Raw genomic sequence first — 21,037 nt, 5'->3', positions numbered from 1 at the left:
ATTCCCAAGAGGGGGCTGTATCTATTGAACCACAGAGTCAGTTATAGTAAACTGGTGTCAATGTCGCATGTTAAGGCGGCTTTTTCTTTCTGCAGTTATATGTTTGAATAAAAGTGCAATTGTGTTATTCTTGTGAAAATGTTTCTTTGCTATTTGGACTTCAGGCTTCATACATTATATAGTTTATGCCTACATTTTGTCATCTACTACTAGAATATAAAAAAGTTTCTGTTTTAACAATGTGTTGACACAGATTACTGTAGAAACGGAACAGACATGAAATGCGTGTGTTCCAAACAACGATCTATTATTTCACTCTAAAACTCCACTTCACTCCCAGATACTCAATCAAGGCATGAGCTGAGAGAAGTTCGTGCACGTTCTAAATTGGTGGGGGGATGGAATAGCCGGCTTCTCTTTATCAGCACATTTAGAAGACAAAGGGCGCTGGCGGAGAGGTGTGAAGGGATTTAAGAAGCAGTTTAAGGTGGGATGGAATTACGAGTTTTTTCGTAGGCTCTGGTAATTCTAGTGTTAAAAACAGTGGGACTTAGGCTCAGTGGATGCTAATGGTGTTGTGGAGGTGGGCAGCCGTGGAGTGTGTGTTGTGGATGGCTAGCTGATTGCCTTATTATTCAGGTGTTTCACATTGGCACTCTGCGGCTTGCAGGTTTTCAGAATGCCATATCCACGAAGGTATAAGGGGAAAAGGCAGACAGAGACAGAAAGGGACACTGACGGAGGGTTAAACCAAAAGTAATGAAAAAAAGAAAATGCATGACTGTGAGAGCCAGTGAGATGAGGAGTGATGGCAGGCAGTCAGGAGTATGGTCACGAAAGTAGCATGTGGCCAGCACTCCAGGGATGGTGGTCGCTTCTTTTGAGCACTCTGACAAGCAGGAATGACCAGGTGCTCTCAATGGGCTCCCATGTTAAGAAATGGAGCAGGGATCGGCGGATACCCAGGATGCCGAGGTGTGGCAGCGAGGGACACAAGCCTAGAGTATTAAGCGTTGACTGTGATTGTTGACAAATGTCATCTTACCCCAAGGAGACTTAGAAGGGTGAGCTAAGGAGACACTGGAATTTAAACAGAAGCACTGTGGCTTGTGAGTGTTTTAACCTAACAAGGATTTTACACTAGTTTTATTGGAATATTTTTTTGACATTTTAACGTCCACAAACACCATTCTTTGTGGAATATTCATGTATTGGAGCACTGTACATTTGAACAGTTTGTTTTTATAATAAAAGCACTGCAATAATTGCACCTATTTTTGACCTTATGTATCCTCATTGCACGTTTCATCCACTCCATGTTATCAATGTTTCCTGGTGAAAGTACAGTTAAGGCAGCTGAAGCCATCACAAGTCCCCCTTGAAGTTTCTGATGTGATGTCACACAGATATTATATAATAGAACGGGGAGTTGGGGCTTCTACTTTGGTGTTGTACTGTGTGCTGAGATGCCAAAACACTGCCCCTTAAAACCTTTCCCGTCCTAAGTGACTGTCTAGCTTGCCTACATGGTAGCACTGAACCTGGATGGCGGCCTTGTTTATTCCAATGTGCTGCAGAGTTAACTAATAGTGAAGTTGTACTCTTACTAACTTAAGTGACAAAATCCATTGTGATTTCTGTTTTTTTTTTTTTTTGCACCACTACTGAACTGAGCTGTTGCTTGACGACTGTAGACCACACAAGTCACGTCAGCCTTTATCATCCCTTTTTGTTATTTCTGACCACAGGATCATTTTAAGTTAGATGTTTTTGGGTGGTGACCCACTTTTGTTTGTACAATTGTTGGTTATAATGTCAGGTTCCAGTCCATCATAAGATAGAATCACTCAGATACCAACATTAGCTAACATTAAACCAATTTGCAGTATTCAACTAACCTAACACGCACATATGCTTAGAGTGTGAGAAAAATCTGGAGTGCCCTGAGAAAACAGCAGATAGTAACCACATTGTGATTTGAACCTTGGCTCCTAAAACTGTGAGGTAACAATGCTAACCCCCATGTCTTTATTGTTGCCTTTGCTTGTGATTTAACCTGTCATCTGCCTAACTACTGGCATTGTCGGCACAGGTAAGGCTGTCACTGCACCATTATGTGAAAGGTTCAGTGTGATTAATAAAATGGCCACTCCATATGTGCCTTCCCACAATGAGCTGCAGACGCCTTGTTGTCGCCGGTACGTTCTCTCAATGGGTAGCCCCTTCAAAGAGGCTTTAGAGAAAACAAAACTTGGAAGGCATCTCTTCAGTTCTTTAAGACATCCACTGCTTTAGGGATCCTTAGGCACTATCTAGGCCTACAGTGGAAAAGACTGAAAACAAATTGGATCACCACAGCAAATCCAACAAGGTGCCCAACTTGGAGACTGAATCTTGAATGTGAGGGTTTCATTCATCTGTCACTTGAGATCTGTTTCAATTAAAGTTTTTGGAGAAGATTATATTAGCCTGAGAGTGGCCTTGCCTTTTTAATGTGCACTTAGATATCATTAGATAGATTATCTATAAACAAGACACGCTCGATTGCACAATGCTATCACTGAAAATGAAAACACATGAATCAAAAAATGGCTGAGGTCAGCAACCTTTCAAAGAGTAGAGGCATTAAACTGTATGCTCAAAGGTGAATTTTATTCCTCTGCACTCTTATACTAACTTGAATTTGAATTCAAAATCTCTACTACAAATCTGAAAGATTTTTTATGAAAGATCTACTTCTACTAAACACATTGCAACACTACAGCTCTGTAGTTAGTCCTGCCCTGTCACCGCTCCAGGGACTTGGGCTCTTGCCTGTCTGTATGCAGCTTGCCCACTCTTCATGCAGTTTTCTCCAGGGACTCCAAATTCTTTCCATTGGTGACGCTACACTGGTTTGGTGTGAATGAACCTGCTCTGCAACGTACTGGCACAAACCTTCCAGAGTGAACCCCTGCATTTTACCTGGTGATCACAGAATAGTCTCTGGTGCCCTGTATTTCTGGGTTAAAGAATGGCAAAAGCTGCCATCACAACAGCACGTAGGGTATACTCACACTGGCAATTCAATGTTTCTCCGCATGTAACCCTGCAAAGTCTAGTTCATTTGACTAGTGTGACCGCTCATTGTTCAGTAGCATACGGAAACAGTGTGATCGCTAAATGTGCCTGAGCTCAGAAAACAGATATGATGTCAATGATGCAACAAGTCAGATAGTACAATTCTCATTTCATTCACTATCTTTTGAGTTAAAAACAGATTTTTATTCTAACCTTACACAAGAATGTGAATTGTAGTTGGCAAGAAAAGCTGCAAATTCCTCCCTTAACATCATTATTCTCTGTAAAAATCTTCTCGTACGTGCAGCACGATTAACAGCAAAACGCTATGTTGCACACTCAATAAATCTGTAAGAGGGTAGAGCGTTATCCTACCCTACAATACTCCAAAACAACCGTAAAATAAGTAAAATCATTTTGAAGTGCATGCTATCACTCCGTGTTCAGACCTTGTTTTGGCTTTACACAAAGTCGCATGGTGATGACAAAAGCGTGCCCGGGCCCTGAATGTTAAGTGCAGTGTGAGTGCAGGCCAGTCGATGAGTAGGGAAGGGAGAACAATCACACTTGGGCATGGTAAGAAACAAATATGCCAAGTGTGAGTTCACCCTTACTCTAGTGTGTAATGCTAATGTTTTTTTTTTCCTTCTAGCTCATCCTGATGTGGCTGTTCTCTATTGTTTTCACTTCTTACATGTTTAATAAGTGCGTAAAAAATTACCTTTCTGGAATTGTTGATTTGTGGCACGGAAAGTACCAAAACCTAGACTGGAATTGAAAATTTCCAGCAGCTGATGTGATTTTGCACTAAAAGGGATTGAGAAGTGATTATTTTTGTAAACTGTATATAAATTTAGGTTCAAGCCAAAAGAAAGACAAGACACATACGATATGCTGGCATTTCAATGAATGGCTCTGATAACAAACCCATCATTGCTTCTTCACATTAAAGCACACAGTAAACTGCTATAATTTTTTCTAATTTCTCTACTGCCAGAGAATGTGCAATTTTAAAATGTCACTTAGCATTAAAAAGTCATCTGCCCACTAATGTCTGTAAACAAAAAATAGACCATGAATCACATAATTTACTTTATAGGATAGGCAAGTCATTGCAGATTTTCTTGTTTCCATGATGTGAATGACTGGTGAAGAATCAAGCATCCAGTTTTGTTAATGGTTTAGCTGCTTAATAAATATAGGAAGAATTGAAAATGTACAACTTTCCAAGAACCAATGTTGCGTGAAAGTTAAGAAAAAAGTGATTGTCTGTTGCCTTATCTCAAGAAAAAAAGCTGTTCACATCACTCAATCCCTGGCTGTAATGATGAAGGACAATCCACCACCGTCTTCTCCGGTGCTTGCACTGGCTTCCATCGCCGCACCAGGACTTTTTTGACATATTTGCCTGTGTTGTTCTTGATGAAGATAAAGAAAATGGTATTGATTACGCTATTAATCATAGCAAAACATTCAACCACATAGTAGAGAGACACTGAGTGAGTCACCTTGAGAAGCAGGCTGGGGAAGAAGTCCCTGACAATAGAAAAGGTATAGTATGGTGTCCAGCACAGGATATACATGGTCAGAATACCCACTAAGACCAAAACCGTTTTCCTCCTAGCCCTCAGGCGGTTGCGAAGCTGCTCCGTCTGGATCCCTGGAAGGTCCTTAAACCAGAGCTGACGGCATATTTGAATGTAGCAACAGGACATGGCCACTACTGGGAGAAAGAACTCCACAGCAAACAGAAAAAGAAAGTAGGATTTGTAAAAGAGTGCTTTATCAGCTGTCCAAATCTGAACACAATACACTTTGTGGTTTGTCACTCCTGGAGCTTCCTTGAATGTACCAAACATGGTCTCAGTGGTGAAGTAGGCCGATGGGAGGGCAATGAGAATGGAGATGAGCCAGACTCCAGCTAGCACACAATAAGCTGTCTGATACTTCATGCGAGGTTTCAATGGATGCACAATCACCAGGTACCTGCAGGTAAGGGTAAAAAAAACGTAAGGCACAAAAGACATTGAGATTTTTTTTCCAGTTTTGCCAACTGTAATGCACCATTTTTTAGAAACAAACTCACCAAACTTGCAAGCTGTTTTCATAGATTCAGCTTTGCAGAATAGACCTTACTCCAGGTGATCGTTTGTCAATTTCCAATCCCTACCATACACACAAACTTTGTCAGATATGCTGTTACCTTGTTGGATTTTGGGGATTTGTAAACACCAACCCTAGTCTGGAGTCAGGGCTGAGGCAGGGCCAACCCATAGCATTAGCTTCATAATATACGTGACTATGGATTCTTTGCATAGACCAAGTGCTGGGCCTGTGGCATAAATTATCTATAAAACCACACCATCTGGACAGTGAATTGTTATGAGAGACCCCAACCCCTGCAGGAGTTCTTAATCCTGTGATGACAGGCACTGTTGAATGAAGCTGGTTTCGAGTGTTGAGTGCTATTACATGTGTTAAAAACATCCAAGCAACTGGCATTGGAAAAAAAAACATGACCATGATTATAATTATGGATGAATGATTTGTTTAGTATAATTAACTCCCACCTATTTGTACATCTTCTGCATCTGCAATTCTTGTTTGGAGTCATGGAGAGCCACAGAGGATCAAACATTGACAGAATGCCAGTCCATCACATTCTAGGGCACTTAATGGCTGGTAGTTGCCCTAATAGCCTGTTCTTAAATAGTGGAGACAAGAATGCTGAGGAAGAATACAAATCTGTACAGAGGGTACTTCAATTTAAAACAGAATTAGAGTCCAAGTGATGTGCTTTGCAGATTCTGGCATACCAAGGCAAGATAAACTTAATTTTTTAATACTAGCTCCTTGCTTTAAAACCAAAAGTGCAATAAGGGTGTTCTTCGCAGTACACTTGGGCTATCCAAGTTAAATTTAAAAAACTGCAGTTCACTCCTTCTTCAGAAAATTGCATGAAAAATAAATATAACTTTCATAGAGTGGAAGAATACAAATCCCTACATTTCAGCTGTCTGCAATATAAAATGCTGACATTCTGTATGTGTTCATTTGAAGGATATTATTTAGATGCAAAAATATAGTCTAGTTTTGTACTTCACTGATGGCTTTATATTATTTATGCAGCAGTGAAAAAAATAGATTTTTCTCTAAAATAAAAATCCCAAGTTGACAACCTTGCTGCCGGTCCCACAGTGGCTACTTATATAGTCTGAGAACCAGACGATATTAACAAAGAGCACAATAATATGAAATCCAATGAAAATGCTGAGCTATCTGCAATAAGACAGCACAAATATGATTTAGCAGTTTAATTAAATGCAATCTCCATATCTCTTAAATCAATGTGCTGTCTGCACAACTTTTCTCCAATAAGCACAAGAGTTGATTATTATTTTTTTTTCCATGTCAGATGTCTGCATGCATAATTTGTCTTGTTTGTGTGCAGTCGACTCAAATAGCCTTCTTCATGTCAGGCAATAAATCAAAGAAACCTGAGAAACAATGCAATGCTGATATTAGACTTGTCAAGTGCTAAATAGTTTTGTAATAATTAGATTATGAGCTGGATCAATGAGTGCGTTTACACATACACACAAAACTAGCATAAGGTGAGTAACCCAATTAAGGCAGAAACCTGAGCTCTTAAAACACGTGCAAGTTCACTTACGGAGTTCTCCCTTCAGGAAATGCTCTAATGTGTTAAAAAAACAGACATCAATGGCCACCGTGAATCCTGTGTCTCCTGAAGAGTAAGGAGTAACAGTAACTTAGTTACATTACCCATTACTTATAAGAAAAAATAAAAATAAATGTTATATAATATGTATATGATATATATAATATGTATATATAATTATGTATAATAAAATGTAATGCATTAAAAACCGTGTTACTTTCTTGTTATTTTTTCTTCTTTTGTATAAAAATATTCACATTTAAGTAGCCAGCTTTTGTTATTAAATGCTAAGTCCATATATGAACCTTCATAAAACTGAACAGAAACATTGCCAAACCTTATAATTTTGATGTGTTTTTAAATATGTGTAGTCTTTCACGTACTGTGTTGTAAATTACATCCACCTGCTTTATAATTCCCTGACCTGAGCCATCAAAAGATTTCCTGTATAATCACTGATCACACTTTTTAAACATATCTATAGCAAATAGCTAGATTAAGACTGAACAGATATTTATAGGTTTCTGCTCTTCTGGATTTCGTGCAGCACACTCTTTTCTTCTTGGTTGCGTTGCTGAGTGATGTAACAGTACATATGCTTCTAGCCTTATATCCAGTACTGCTGGGATAATAATAATGCAAGTATTCTTACTTCAATAAAATAAGTATTGCATTAAGTTACTCATTACTGTACTTTAAAAAGTAACTGGTCAACATAACACACCTTACTTTTAGAATGTTACTCCCGACACTGCTTCCGAGATTGTGCTACTGAGTGTATCACTGTGCGTTCAGCTCATTGACATAAATTTAACGAGTTCTGAAATATTGAGACAGATTATTTAATGCAGGAGAAGGAATAATGTCATCACTCCAGGAAACACTACAACCATCGTGCATTTTTCAGTACAATAACCACCAAGTCTAAGCCAAGTGGTATCTGAATCCTTTTGTTCTCACTAAGGACCCATCACCTCAACTCCCTGATAATGCATCCCTACAGCCCTTCACCCAATAGCCACATATAGCCTAACACAGCTTAATTGAATATAAAAATAAAAACAATTCTTGGTGCACAGCATGTATTGTCTATATATATCATACATACAAAAATAAAGTGAAATTCCCAGGATGCACTGCCAAAAACTGCTTTGGTGTGTTTAGTGAGAAGCCAAGCAAAATGACACCTTTTGGCTAATTAAAAAGATTACAATATGCAAGCTTTCAAGGCCACTCAGACCCCTTCTTCAGGTAAAGATTACATATTATAATCATTATAATCATTCAGATTTTTTCAGTACAAGTAAAAAGATCAAACACTAATCTGAAACTGTCAGTACTCCATTATCTCATTTAGCTAAAACACAGTACTGAAACTTACATGATATTTCCACTTGGAATACAAAGTACACAGCCAGCATCAATTTGACATCGAGAAAGGGGAACACGCAAGGTGGCACATCGAGGATGGAGTGATCTGTGCGTGAATGTTTATAAACACGGCAGACCTGACAATGTATGCAAATGTAAGAATTAACAGTGGGCTTTATTTTTGAAAATGGAAGGACTTGTGGATTGTGATACTTAGCAATGAATGAGGTGCTTTAAAAAATATATATATATATACTGCTCAAAAAAATTAAAGGAACACTTTTTAATCAGAGTATAGCATCAAGTCAATGAAACATCTGGGTTATTATTTCTGGTCAGTTAAGTAGCAGATGGGGTTGTTAAACAGTTTCAGCTGCTTTGATTTTAATGGAATTAACAACAGGTGCACAAGAGGGGTAACAATGAGATCACCCCCAAAACAGGAATGGTTTAATAGGTGGAGGCCACTGACATTTTTCCCTCCTCATCTTTTCTGACTGTTTATTCACTAGTTTTGCATTTGGCTACAGTCAGTGTCACTACTGATAACATGAGGCAATACCTGGAGCCTACAGAGGTTGCACAGGTAGTCCAACTTCTCCAGGATGGCACACCAATATGTGCCATTGCCAGAATGTTTGCTGCAGCACAGTCTCAAGGGCATGGAGGAGATTCCAGGAGACAGGCAGTTACTCTAGGAGAGCTGGACAGGGCCATAGAAGGTCCTTACCCCATCAGCAGGACTGGTATTTGCTCCTTCGGGCAAGGAGGAACAAGGATGAGCACTGCCACAGCCCTACAAAATGACCTCCAGCAGGCCACTGGTTTGAATGTCTCTGACCAAACAATCAGATACAGACTACATGAGGGTGGCCTGAGAGCCCAACGTCTTCTAGTGGGCCCTGTGCTCACAGCCCAGGACCATGGAGCTCGATTAACATTTGCCATAGAATACCAGAATTGTCAGGACCACCACTGGCACACTGTGCTTTTCACAGATGAGAGCAAGTTCAACCTGAGCACATATGACAGACATGAAAGGGTCTGGAGAAACCATGGAGAACGTTATGCTGCCTGTAACATTGTTCAGCATGACCAGTTTGGTGGTGGGTCAGTGATGGTCTGGGGAGGCATATCCAAGGAGGGACGCACAGACATCTTCAGGCTAGACAAGGGCACCTTGACTGACATTAGGTATCGGGATGAAATCCTTGGACCCATTGTCAGACCATATGCTGGTGCAGTGGGTCCTGGGTTCCTCCTGGTGCACGACAATGCCCGGCCTCATGTGGCGAGAGTATGCATATGAATTGAGTACGGCTAAATTGAAATGCTGGCACTTCTAATTTTTTTATTCTTTGCTTTCATTTGCATCCTTTTCCTGACTAAAGAAATATAAACATCTCTTCTTTTTAGTTAATATACACAATTACATCTTTGATCTAATTCCCCCGCACTTTTAAAACCCATTTATTCAGGGAAGAAGGATTGTTTCCTAACTTGTGCTTGATGCAGCTGGAACAGTAGAATAGCCTCTGGTTCCTGTGTCCCTAAAGTAGACTAAAATGCTTTAATAATAGTTGTATGGCTTTACTGAGTAATGGATCTTTATGTGTTTGAGTTTATTTTGACAGCAATGGATAGATGGCTAAAACTAATTAAAATGCCAGTCCGATGCTGGTCAAATATCTCTGGAGTGTGGGATGTAATTGAAAGACTATTCCATTTGACCCTCCCTAAACCATCTGCTCCACCCCTCACTCATGAGGAGAATTCAGCATCCAGTAAAGAATGAATATGTGTCCAGCTCTAGAAAATGAACAAATCTTAAAATTAGTTTGCAGTCCTGTCCAGGAAGCGGCTGACTGAAATTGAAAACATGGTTTGAGGACACCTGTGGAAATCAAGAGGAAGTGATTTTAGGACTAAAGAGGTGTGGGAATCTGTAATGAATTACCAAGACATGTAATTAAAGCAGAAGCCCTGACAGCCTTTAAGAAGTATCTGGATGAGATATTGGGATCATGTAGTTATTAGCTACACAAACAAGGTTAATGGGCTGAATGGTCTCCTCATGTTTGTCAAATTCTAATGATCTTATTAGTTGCTATAAAAAAGAGCCCTTTCTTTGGGTACAGATAGCTGCATCTATACCAAGATGATGACTTGTATGACTGCACGATCAGATTAAAAAGCTGTGACTTGAAAGCAAGGCCCATTGGCAGACATGTGCAGTCACATTCATGTTTTCATTTGCTCCACTGTTTTCTCAGCAGCAGTTCATTCTAATGGTCCAGACTGCTGTGAATTACTAGCCAAATCAATATGAAACAGCTTTACACATACTGTATATAATTTTATAGATTCTTGAAAAATGCCACATTCTACAATGTAGTACACTCCTTCATGATTGTGGTGGTATACTATGTGAGTGTTTCTGATTTAATTATCTATATAATAAAAGCCCAGCGCCGTGTCCATGTCCTGGTCCGCGTTCCTTTTGGCTGTATAGCCGCAGCGTAGCCCAAGTCCGTCCCCTCTCAGAATTCCTGCTTACCCCACTCCGTTCTTTCCCTTTTGCTTTTATTTTTCCTGTTCCCGAAAATCTTTTTAAAACAAAAGTAAAGAAATAGACAGAGTGTCACATTAACGTCTTCTCCCCTCTGCCTATTAAATAATCAATAAAATGAAATAAAAAAATCACGAAAGAAACAGAAACCACAACCTACCCTTACAGCGTCCACCGCGCTTCTGGCGTTACAGCCAAACACGTGGTGTATGCAGGTTATGAGGTGTGACGCTAATTAACGCCCGTACTAAATTATACTGTTCATATACTATTAACTATTTACAGGGATCAACGCTTTTGGGGAAGTTCATAACAAAAAAAAAAATTAAATTATAAATAACATGTGCACTTGAGTATTTAGAGCCCCACATCTGAGTCGGATGGTACCCCTGGTCACCAATTCATGTGTTTCACTATGCCCACTATGCCTTTCTGTCTTCAGCTACCCATGTGCACTTGTACGGAGGAGAACTTACGGAACAATGCCGAAACGAGACGCAGCTAAACCTGCTGCTGCGAGAGAGGACACATTACAGCGTGATCACGAAGCAAAGAGGCAAAGGCGTGACAGTCGCTCGCAAGAAACGGACACTCAGCATTCACACAGATTAGCTCAACGACGTGTCTCTGCCGCACAACGAAACGCAACTGAAACCCCTACAGAGAGAGAAGACAGATTACGCCGTGATCGCGAAAGAAAGAGGCAAAAGCATGCCAATGAGACACCCGACGAGAGGTCCTTACGATTGAGTCCTTCAACTGTGGTCATCCAACGCGCAGCGTAGCGCGCACCAAGTTGCTAGTCTATATTATATTAATTGTACACCATAATAATAACAGACTGTGTGGTTGTGTCTCTCTGTCTTTAGAAAAAAAAGACATGTTACATGAAAACTGAGTCAATAATTTTATATTTTTTTAGATTGACAAGTGTCCAATCTGTATTTATCCAGTGCACTTTGAGCCATTTAAGATTCTCTGCTACAAGTCTGGATACTGAAGTATGAAGTGTAATAGAAGACTGTAGGAATAAATAATACAAGTATGTGAAGGACGCTGATGGTAATAAAGTTGTGAGGTGCACATGGAATGATGGCGGAGAACCATTAATGAATGTCAGTCATTGCTGTGTACTTTGTTTATCATCATTAAACTGGGTGTATACAATTAGTGTAATTCTGGAATATCCTTAAAGTGATAATTACAGTATCTGCAGAAGCCACTTACATTATTTGTTTTATCTTATTTCAGTTCTGAACTATAAAGTAACTCTTTAGAATATTTAAATCTCAGTTCAACCATCAACTGGGCAGCAGGCTGAAATACACAATGCCACAGATTCCCACTAACCTGTCAACAGCAATGGCCAGTAATGCATTTGTAGACACGTAGAGAGACACAGTTCGCAAATAGTTGACTGAAGAACAGAGCAGCTGACCAAAGCTCCAGGACAACTCTTTCACCACATAATAGTCCATTTCAAAAGGGCAGCAAATAACTGCAACTATCAAGTCAGACACAGCCAGGTTTGCGATAAGCAAATTTGTGACAGTGCGTAGCTTGCTGCAGCGGATCAGGAGAACAATAAAGAGGAAATTGCCCACACCGCAGGTGAGCATAATGCAGGCGAGAGACATGCCAATGAACACCCGGGCAGTGAAATAGGCTCGGTCACCTGTCTCCACACGTTGTCCAGCCCACAACAGGCTTGTATAATCACAGCTTTGATTCCAAGAAGAATAGTTTGAATTTGACAAAGGCAGGTCAAAATAATCTGACAAAACTGCACATGGGTCATCCATTGTGCTTGCGCACTCTATTCACTTTCCTTGAATGGCACTCGTCTCTTTGTGCAATATCAGCTCTCTGAAATGAAAAAAAGAAACACTTAAATTAATATAGTCCTATATTCAAATTTAATTTAAACCACATTCAATGGTAATCTTCATAATAAAAATATTAATATATCATATCAAAATGAAGTAAGAACTTTAATTGAGGTATAAGAATTAACCACACTTTAGGTTAATTTTTGAATAAGCAAAATTTCTATAAGAACGTGTGTATTTGTGGAGACTTGATGATACCATTATTATAATATCACAATCCCTTTCTTTTCAATATCTTATGATTAATTCTTGCCTTAGAATATGAACTTAAACCAGAGCAATGACTTTCAAACTGGAGCTGCCAGAGCCCATTTGAGAGTTTGTTTGCTGCAACACTGGAAAAGTTGATGTTTTAAAAAAGCAAAAAATTCAGTTTTAAAGATTGCATTTGGGGAAATCATGAACAAATTATTGAAAGTCCCTGATAAGGCGAGAGAGAGAAATTTGTAACTAAATGTCGAAAATATCACCCTACGTACATTAAGTACAGCTTCACTGCAGGTAAAAGGAAGGATGGACATGTAGTGTCAAAGTGTGCTCTCTGTCTTGAAATACTCTCAATCAAGTGTTTAAAGCCACTGAAACTTTTCAGACGCTTGCACTAATAACACGCTCGTCAATCAGGAAGGACATGGATTTTTTCTTTCAAAGGAAGGAAGAGAAGCTCAGCTGGTAGTCGACAGCTTTCAAGCTGCTGACATCCATCCCTGAGAAGGCACTGCAAGCATCATTTTTGGCTTCTTGTTTTTGTGATAAAAATGCTATTGAAGAAAATAAATGAAATATATGATGACATATGATATATGCAAATATAAAGTTAAAAACACATACCTAGTGCCAATCTCTCCACTCCTAATTTGTGAGGAACAGTAATATACGAATCATAGGAGATCACTAAATGGGACCTGGGAGATAAATCTAGTAGGACAATGGTCCACAGCCAGACTGAAGAAGAAAAGACAAAGAGGAGGTGGAGGTGCTGACATTGCTGACTTCCAGATCTACACAACACTGGTGACTAATAAAACATTTCTTAATGATGGGTCTGATGCTCCATTGACAGAACACCAGACAGGAGAGGCAGACAAATATTTAACACAGAAGAGGGTGATTGTTTACTGTATAGTTAGAGTTCTAATTTATCTTGGCATAAACCGTTTTGCTATACCAAGGCTTTAAGAATGATGTCCAGTGCTGTGTGGCATTGTATGTTGATGGTCCAGATTCAAGTGGAGGACTCTTCTTGTGTTGGACTGCACTCTTGGCTTTTGCTACATGTTCCTCAGCCTGTGATGCTGTGGGATCTTGCCTTCCTCAGCTTGCTCTTTGCCGTATCCTCTGCATTGTCAAAGGGAAAAGCTCTGTCTGGCATAAGAATGTAGGGGCTGAAGTTCCCTTCTTGCAGTGATGCTGCTTCCCTGTCCTCTCAGACAGGGCTCTGTCACTGGCACCAAGCTAATCTTGGCAGAATTGATCTTAGAGCTAGTTCAGGGCTTCCCACTCCAAAGAGTATAGCTTCTAGGCCAAAGAAAGTTTATGGGCATTTTGCTCATCAGAGAGTGGGCGCCTTCTCAACCCAAAAGAGAACATATTGACAGCTTTCAGCTACCCAAAAGAGAGTGGAAAAGATAAATGAACCGAGTTTTGAAAGAAAGTGTAACCTCTGGTGATTAGAATAATGTACATTCTGGTTAGATTTGCAATATTTTCTCAATAATATCCAGTCAGAGTTGAGATTGCAGTTATAATCCTAAAATGAAACTCCTTTTGGATGCCTTGTTGTCTAAAGGAGTCTCTGCAGAGGTGCAAGCTTAACTCTGATTTACACCCTTGTTATCAGATGAAGTGTAGAGCTGACCAAAGTGTTCATAGAGCTGTAGTTCAGCCATTCACTTTGTAATGCGTATGTGCAGCTAGCTTTCTGCACCCCTGGTAAATCTGCAGTCTTAAAAATCCGTGTGTTTGTGATATCCCATGTACTGGGAAAGTGGCCCCAGCCTACACTCTGGACATCTGATAGTTTATGAACTGAACAGGATCAGTGCAGAGATGAGACACAGACAAAAATTGAAGGGTGAATGATGCAAGTTTATTTACAAGAGTGCTATACAACCAAAATGTAGTAGTGTCAGGTAAGCTTTGAGGCACAGTCCTTCGGCACTGACACTTCTTCAGAAATAAATAAAGACAAAAAAAGGAAAAATATGGTGTATTTACAAAAACAGTGTACTCCTGCAAAAACTAAACACACACTCCAACAATGAAGGTAGTCTTCCTTTATCTCTGGCTCAAGAAGTTCCTCCAACAGGAAATGAAAAAAATGCACAAGAACAAAACAAGAGTGTGTATATACAAAAAGAAAAACAATTGCACCAATCCCCAAAGCAATAACTATCCCAACACCAAATAAGTATATATACCTCCACCAAAAATTATCACTTGGAGATATATAACTATACTGCTCAAAAGAATTAAAGGAACACTTTTTAATCAGAGTATAGCATAAAGTCAATGAAACTTATGGGATATTAATCTGGTCAGTTAAGTAGCAGAGGGGGTTGTTAATCAGTTTCAGCTGCTGTGCTGTTAATGAAATTAACAACAGATGCACTAGAGGGGCAACAATGAGATGACCCCCAAAACAGGAATGGTTTAACAGGTGGAGGCCACTGACATTTTTCCCTCCTCATCTTTTCTGACTGTTTCTTCACTAGTTTTGCATTTGGCTACAGTCAGTGTCACTACTGGTAGCATGAGGAGATACCTGGACCCTACAGAGGTTGCACAGGTAGTCCAACTTCTCCAGGATGGCACATCAATACGTGTCATTGCCAGAAGGTTTGCTGTGTCTCCCTGCACAGTCTCAAGGGCATGGAGGAGATTCTAGGAGACAAGCAGTTACTCTAGGAGAGCTGGAGAGGGCCATAGAAGGTCCATAACCCATCAGCAGGACCAGTATCTGCTCCTTTGGGCAAGGAGGAACAGGATGAGCACTACCAGAGCCCTACAAAATGACCTCCAGCAGGCCACTGGTGTGAATGTCTCTGACCAAACAACCAGAAAGACTTCATGAGGGTGACCCAAGGGCCCCATGTCCTCTAATGGCCCTGAGCTCACTGCCCAGCAGCATGCAGCTCGATTGGCATTCGCCATAGAATACCAGAATTGGCAGATGCACCACTGGTGCCCTGTGCTTTTACAGATGAGAGCAGGTTCACCCTGAGCACGTGACAGAAGTGAAAGGGTCTGGAGAAGCCATGGAGAACATTATGCTGCCTGTAACATCATTCAGCATGAGCAGTTTGGTGGTGGGTTAATGATTGCCTGGGGAGGCATATCCATGGAGGGTCACACAGACCGCTACAGGCTTGACAAAGGCACCTTGGCTGCCATTAGGTATCAGGATGAAATCCTTGGACCCATTGTCAGACCCTATGCTGGTACAGTGGCTCCTGGTGCACGACAATTCCTGGCCTCATGTGGTGAGAGTATGCAGGCAGTTCCTGGAGGATGAAGGAATTGATACCATTGACTGGCCACCACACTTTCCTGACCTAAATCCAATAGAACACCTCTGGGACATTATGTTTTGGTCCATCCAATGCCACCAGGTTGCACCTCAGACTGTCCAGGAGCTCAGTGATGCCCTGGTCCAGATCTGGGAGGAGATCCCCCACAACACCATCTGTCATCTCATTAGAAGCATGCACCAATGTTGTCAGGCATGTATACAAGAACACAGGGGCCATACAAAGTGCTGCGTACAATTTTGAGTTGCTGCAATTAAAATTTGGCAAAATGGACTAGCCTGCCACATAATTTTTTCACTCTGATTTTTGGGGCGTCTTTGAATTCAGGGCTCTGTAGGTTGATCATTTTCATTTCCATCAAACGATGTGGCATCCTTTCGTTCCTAACACATTACCCACATTACCCAGTCTATATCAGTATAGATATCCAGGAGGATTTCTTTTTCCCATTGAGATCTGATGTGTTTTCAAAGTGTTCCTTTAAATTTTTTGAGCAGTTTATTTGTACAAAAGAAAATGTACAAAGCCGACAAAATTCCCAACTGCTCCTCCAATTGCTCAGCATTGCTTAACCCTACCTCGCCTTTAGGTCCACTGACCACCCCTATTGGCCAGCAACTCCTTAAGTATAACCGACAAGATTTGCTGTGGCTCTGCAAGTGGATGCTACTCAATCTGCCAACCCGTCAACCGCAGGGGTCCTCAATCACGGTCCTGGAGGGCCGCAGTGGCTGCAGGTTTTTGCTCCAACCCAATTGCTTAATAAGAAGCACCTATTGCTCAAGTAACACTTCTGCTTCACTTTAGTGGTCTCACTCATTAAAAGTTTGAACCTTATTGCTTAATTTAATCTTAAACAGGTGTATTCTTGGTTTTTAATTGCTCCTAATTAGCAATGACATGCAAATGGCAAAAGAAACCAGCATTTCTCCATTTAGCTTGTTACTATTTACATAGGTATTATTTATTATGCACTATGGGGTTTAATTAAATACTTTGAAGGAAAGTGAAGAGACAAAAAGTGAAGGACTGAAAATTAATCATCCATTTTATCCTACAAATTATTTGGATGTTATCCTTAGAAAGGGGAAAAATATCTAGGATATGAGAATTACCTGACATGGCAGAGTTAAAGCACTAACAAGCCATGAAATCAAAATTATTGGCAAGAATTGCTTTCTTATTAAGCAACTGGGTTAGAACAAAAACCTGCAGCCACTGCGGCCCTGCAGGACTGTGATTGAGGACCCCTGGTCTACCGAGTATCTACCTTACGCACCTATCCCGGTAGACGCTAGCACGTTCACGCCACGAGCAACGTTTTACTTAAACTTGTACCCCTACCGGTTACGCGCGCGTATAAATTCGCCAAGAGGTCCAAAGGCTATGCTGGCATCAAGCATAGCCTACAAGTGGCCGACTCACCAATAAGTAAATTCACTTATTTACAATACGGAATCCCCATCTCTGACTCAGTCCTGTTTACATCAGCAAACGCTGACTTTTTATTTCAGGCGCGCCGCACCTTAAACCGCCTGCGCTGGGCAGGCTGCAAGGACACCAACCCATAAAATTGAACACATGCGGAAGAGCCCGCACTGGCCATTATACCGGCTCCACGTGTGCCCAGCCTCACAGCGCTCACCCGCTAGACGGCCCAGCGTTCCCTCGGGAGCGCCATCAACACACAAATGGTAAGCGCACTTCCTTATAACCATATAAATACGAACGCTTCAAGTTAAAGGCTTCTTTAACTGAAATTTGGTAATGCGCGGTACCACTGTGCAAGTAAATACCTAGCAAAGTGGGCAATTTCCACTTTGTCATACAGTACTGTTGAATCAAAAATAGCATTGACTGGTCTCACTGAGTGGGCCACAGCGATGACTGGGGGATTAAGTAAAGTCAAGATCCTACTATGGAAAACCGGTCCTAATGCCCCACACATTGTATGAGACACACTTGTGGCAAAACAGGTTGATGATGGAGTTTTTCATGCCTGTAGGATGTTGTTAGCATAGAAAACTTTATTAAAAGCCGACCTCTTAATCAAAAACTATTTTCTCAGTTTTGTATCACTTTAGTGTACGCTGGCTACCAAGAGTGGCGGTTGTCAGCCAGGTCAGTGAGTTGAGAGAGGAGATGGCAGCATTCCTCCTGTCTAAAAATCATCATCTTGCAAAAGGCTTTGCTGATGCACCTTGGAAACATAAGTTTTTATATTTATTGGACATTTTCTAATAGCTACAGTAAATGCACTTAGTCTGAGTTTGTAAGACCATGACACAATATAGTATATTAAATATTCAGGACAAAGTATGTGTCTTTCCACAAAAATTACTCTCTGGACAAGCACTTTTGTTTGGTTGATGTTTCCACTCCTTCATCAAGAGTTGCTGGTTAGAAGCCCAGGGTTAGACATCAACTCATCGTTTGTGCTCTCAAACCTTGCTCATTTGCAGAAATATTTCTGAGATTATTTTCCACACTTAGAAAATGCACATCACAGTTGGATCAGGGACCCCTTTGCTCCAGGGGTTGGTGACAGTTGATATAATACAATTCCAAGAGAATATCTTTGATGTGTCAAACACAGCAGAGCTGAAACTAAATTCAGTAATATTCCATGTCATATGTACTGGGAATCTGCAAAGAATGAGTTTCACACTCTGTCTGATTAGGCCGATAAGGTTATTAAAAGCCCCCTTCCATTTGGCACAACTTACTTTGTGAACCAAGATTTTCCATCCATCCATCCATTATCCAACCCGCTGAATCCGAACACAGGGTCACGGGGGTCTGCTGGAGCCAATCCCAGCCAACACAGGGCACAAGGCAGGAACCAATCCTGGGCAGGGTGCCAACCCACTGCAGGACACACACAAACACACCCACACACCAAGCACACACTAGGGCCAATTTAGAGTCGCCAATCCACCTAACCTGCATGTCTTTGGACTGTGGGAGGAAACCAGAGTACCCGGAGGAAACCCACGCAGACACGGGGAGAACATGCAAACTCCACGCAGGGAGGACCCGGGAAGCGAACCCGGGTCACCTAACTGCGAGGCAGCAGCGCTACCACTGCGCCCCAAGATTTTCCATTCTGAAAATAATCAAAAACAAGTACAAGGCGCAAATTCAAGTGGAGAATGATGTGTGTATGACATTGGAAAATCTGACAGAAAAAATTAAAGAATTGTGTCAGCAATACCAAGACCACGCTTTCCACAAAGGGGACATGTGCATCCATGCCCACCCGTTTCATAAACATATCAATGGAAGGTCATGAAGTAAAATTATACTTTGCAACATAAAGCAATTAAAGCTCTGTGGTTGTAAAAGTTAATAAACCACATTGTTTGTTGTTTTTTTTACAATTTATGTTCAATGCCGGGCGGCACGGTGGCGCAGTGATAGCGCTGCTGCCTCGCAGTTAGGAGACCCGGTTCACTTCCGGTCCTCCCTGCGTGGAGTTTGCATGTTCTCCCTGTGTCTGCGTGGGTTTCCTCCGGGCACTCTGGTTTCCTCCCACAATCCAAAGACATGCAAGTTAGGTGGATTGGCGATTCTAAATTGGCCATAGTGTGTGCTTGGTGTGTTTGTGTGTGTGTCCTGCGGTGGGTTGGCACCCTGCCCAGGATTGGTTCCTGCCTTGTGTCCTGTGTTGGCTGGGATTGGCTCCAGCAGACCCCCGTGACCCTGTATTCGGATTCAGCGGGTTAGAAAATGGATGGATGGATGGATGTTCAATGCCCTTAAAAGTTAACACATGGATACTGTATAAATAGATTTTAAAGCAAATAACTTCAGAACTCTTCACTTTCTGCACACATTGCCAAGGTGTGTATTTACTTTTAAATAAATCAATCTGATATTTTTGCCCTTCAATCTACACTTACAAACCATGTTTTCTGAAAGGTTTGCAAATGTATTAAAATCAAATAATTTAAATCTCCCGTTTACAGAAGTATTTTCTGTGACTATCTAAATTGTGGTCAGGCGCATCATGTTTGCTTTAATTATTATTGAAATGTGACTAAAACTTCATTTTCCACCTGCGACACATTGACACGATTGGACATCGTTTAGAAAGGCACATGCCTGTGCATATAAAGGTCCCACAGTTTACACTGCAAGTCAGGACAAAAACCAAGCCACAAAGTCCAAGGAATCCTCTGTAGACCCCTGCAATCAAATTGTGATGAGGCTTAGATCAAGACAAGAGTATAAAACCATTTGTAACGTTTTGAGTGTTTCCCCAGGACCACAGCGGCCTTAATAAGGTGTGGAATGGGAGAAGGTTGGAACCACCAGGGCTCTTCCTAGAGTTGGCAAGAAGAGTCTTCATCGGGGAGGTGATCACTCAAACAGAGTTTCAGATGTCCTCTGCTAAGATGGGAGAACCTCTCGGAAGGTCAACCCATCTCAGCTGCACTCAGTCAATCAGGCGTTTATGGCAGAGTGCCTAACTTCTCCTTGGAGTTTAGCAAAAGAAATTTAAACAACTCTGAGAACATGAGGAAAAAATGTCTGTTTTGATGAGATACAAATTGAATTCTTTGGGCAGAACTCCAAGCAAAATCTCTCTAGAAGGTGGTGTACCTAATACCATCGCTAAATGAGATAAGTATGAATGCACACAGAGTGTACAGAGAGGTCCCTGAAGCTAACCTGTTCCAGACTGCATGCCACATCAGACTGGGGCAATAGCTTCCCATTTAGCATGACAATCACCCAAAACATACATCCATGATGAAAAAACTGGAGTGGCTTCAAGACAAGTCCATGACTATGTTTGAATGGTGTAGCCAAAGCCCACATTTAAAACCCACAGAACATTTGTGGAGAGATAAAGATGATACACTGTGTGCACAATTATTAGGCAAGTGAGTATTTTGGCCATATCATCATTTTTAATGCGTATATTCCAACT

General features: G+C 41.0%; 1 protein-coding gene across 2 annotated transcripts in view; it reads right to left on the bottom strand.

The window, feature by feature from the left end:
* Positions 1–468: 468 nt before the first annotated feature.
* The window catches only part of LOC120539202 (prokineticin receptor 2-like), a 50,826-nt gene continuing 30,257 nt past the window's right edge, over positions 469–21,037 (bottom strand). Inside the window, exons 2-4 of one of the 2 annotated variants that reach the window (XM_039769055.1) lie at positions 12,033–12,548; positions 4,569–5,046; positions 469–4,478 (exon numbers count right to left, since the gene is read on the bottom strand). In XM_039769055.1, coding sequence (XP_039624989.1) covers positions 4,365–4,478; positions 4,569–5,046; positions 12,033–12,484 — 1,044 coding nt within the window. In that variant the 5' untranslated portion in view covers positions 12,485–12,548 and the 3' untranslated portion in view covers positions 469–4,364. Of the gene's footprint in view, positions 5,047–12,032; positions 12,549–21,037 lie in introns of both variants that reach the window. The other variant, XM_039769054.1, reaches the window with a different exon arrangement.

Source organism: Polypterus senegalus, chromosome 11, assembly GCF_016835505.1.
Source record: "Polypterus senegalus isolate Bchr_013 chromosome 11, ASM1683550v1, whole genome shotgun sequence".
Lineage (NCBI taxonomy): Eukaryota > Metazoa > Chordata > Cladistia > Polypteriformes > Polypteridae > Polypterus > Polypterus senegalus.
The sequence above is the reverse complement of the archived record's forward strand: the minus strand, read 5'-3'. Positions and strand labels throughout refer to the sequence as shown.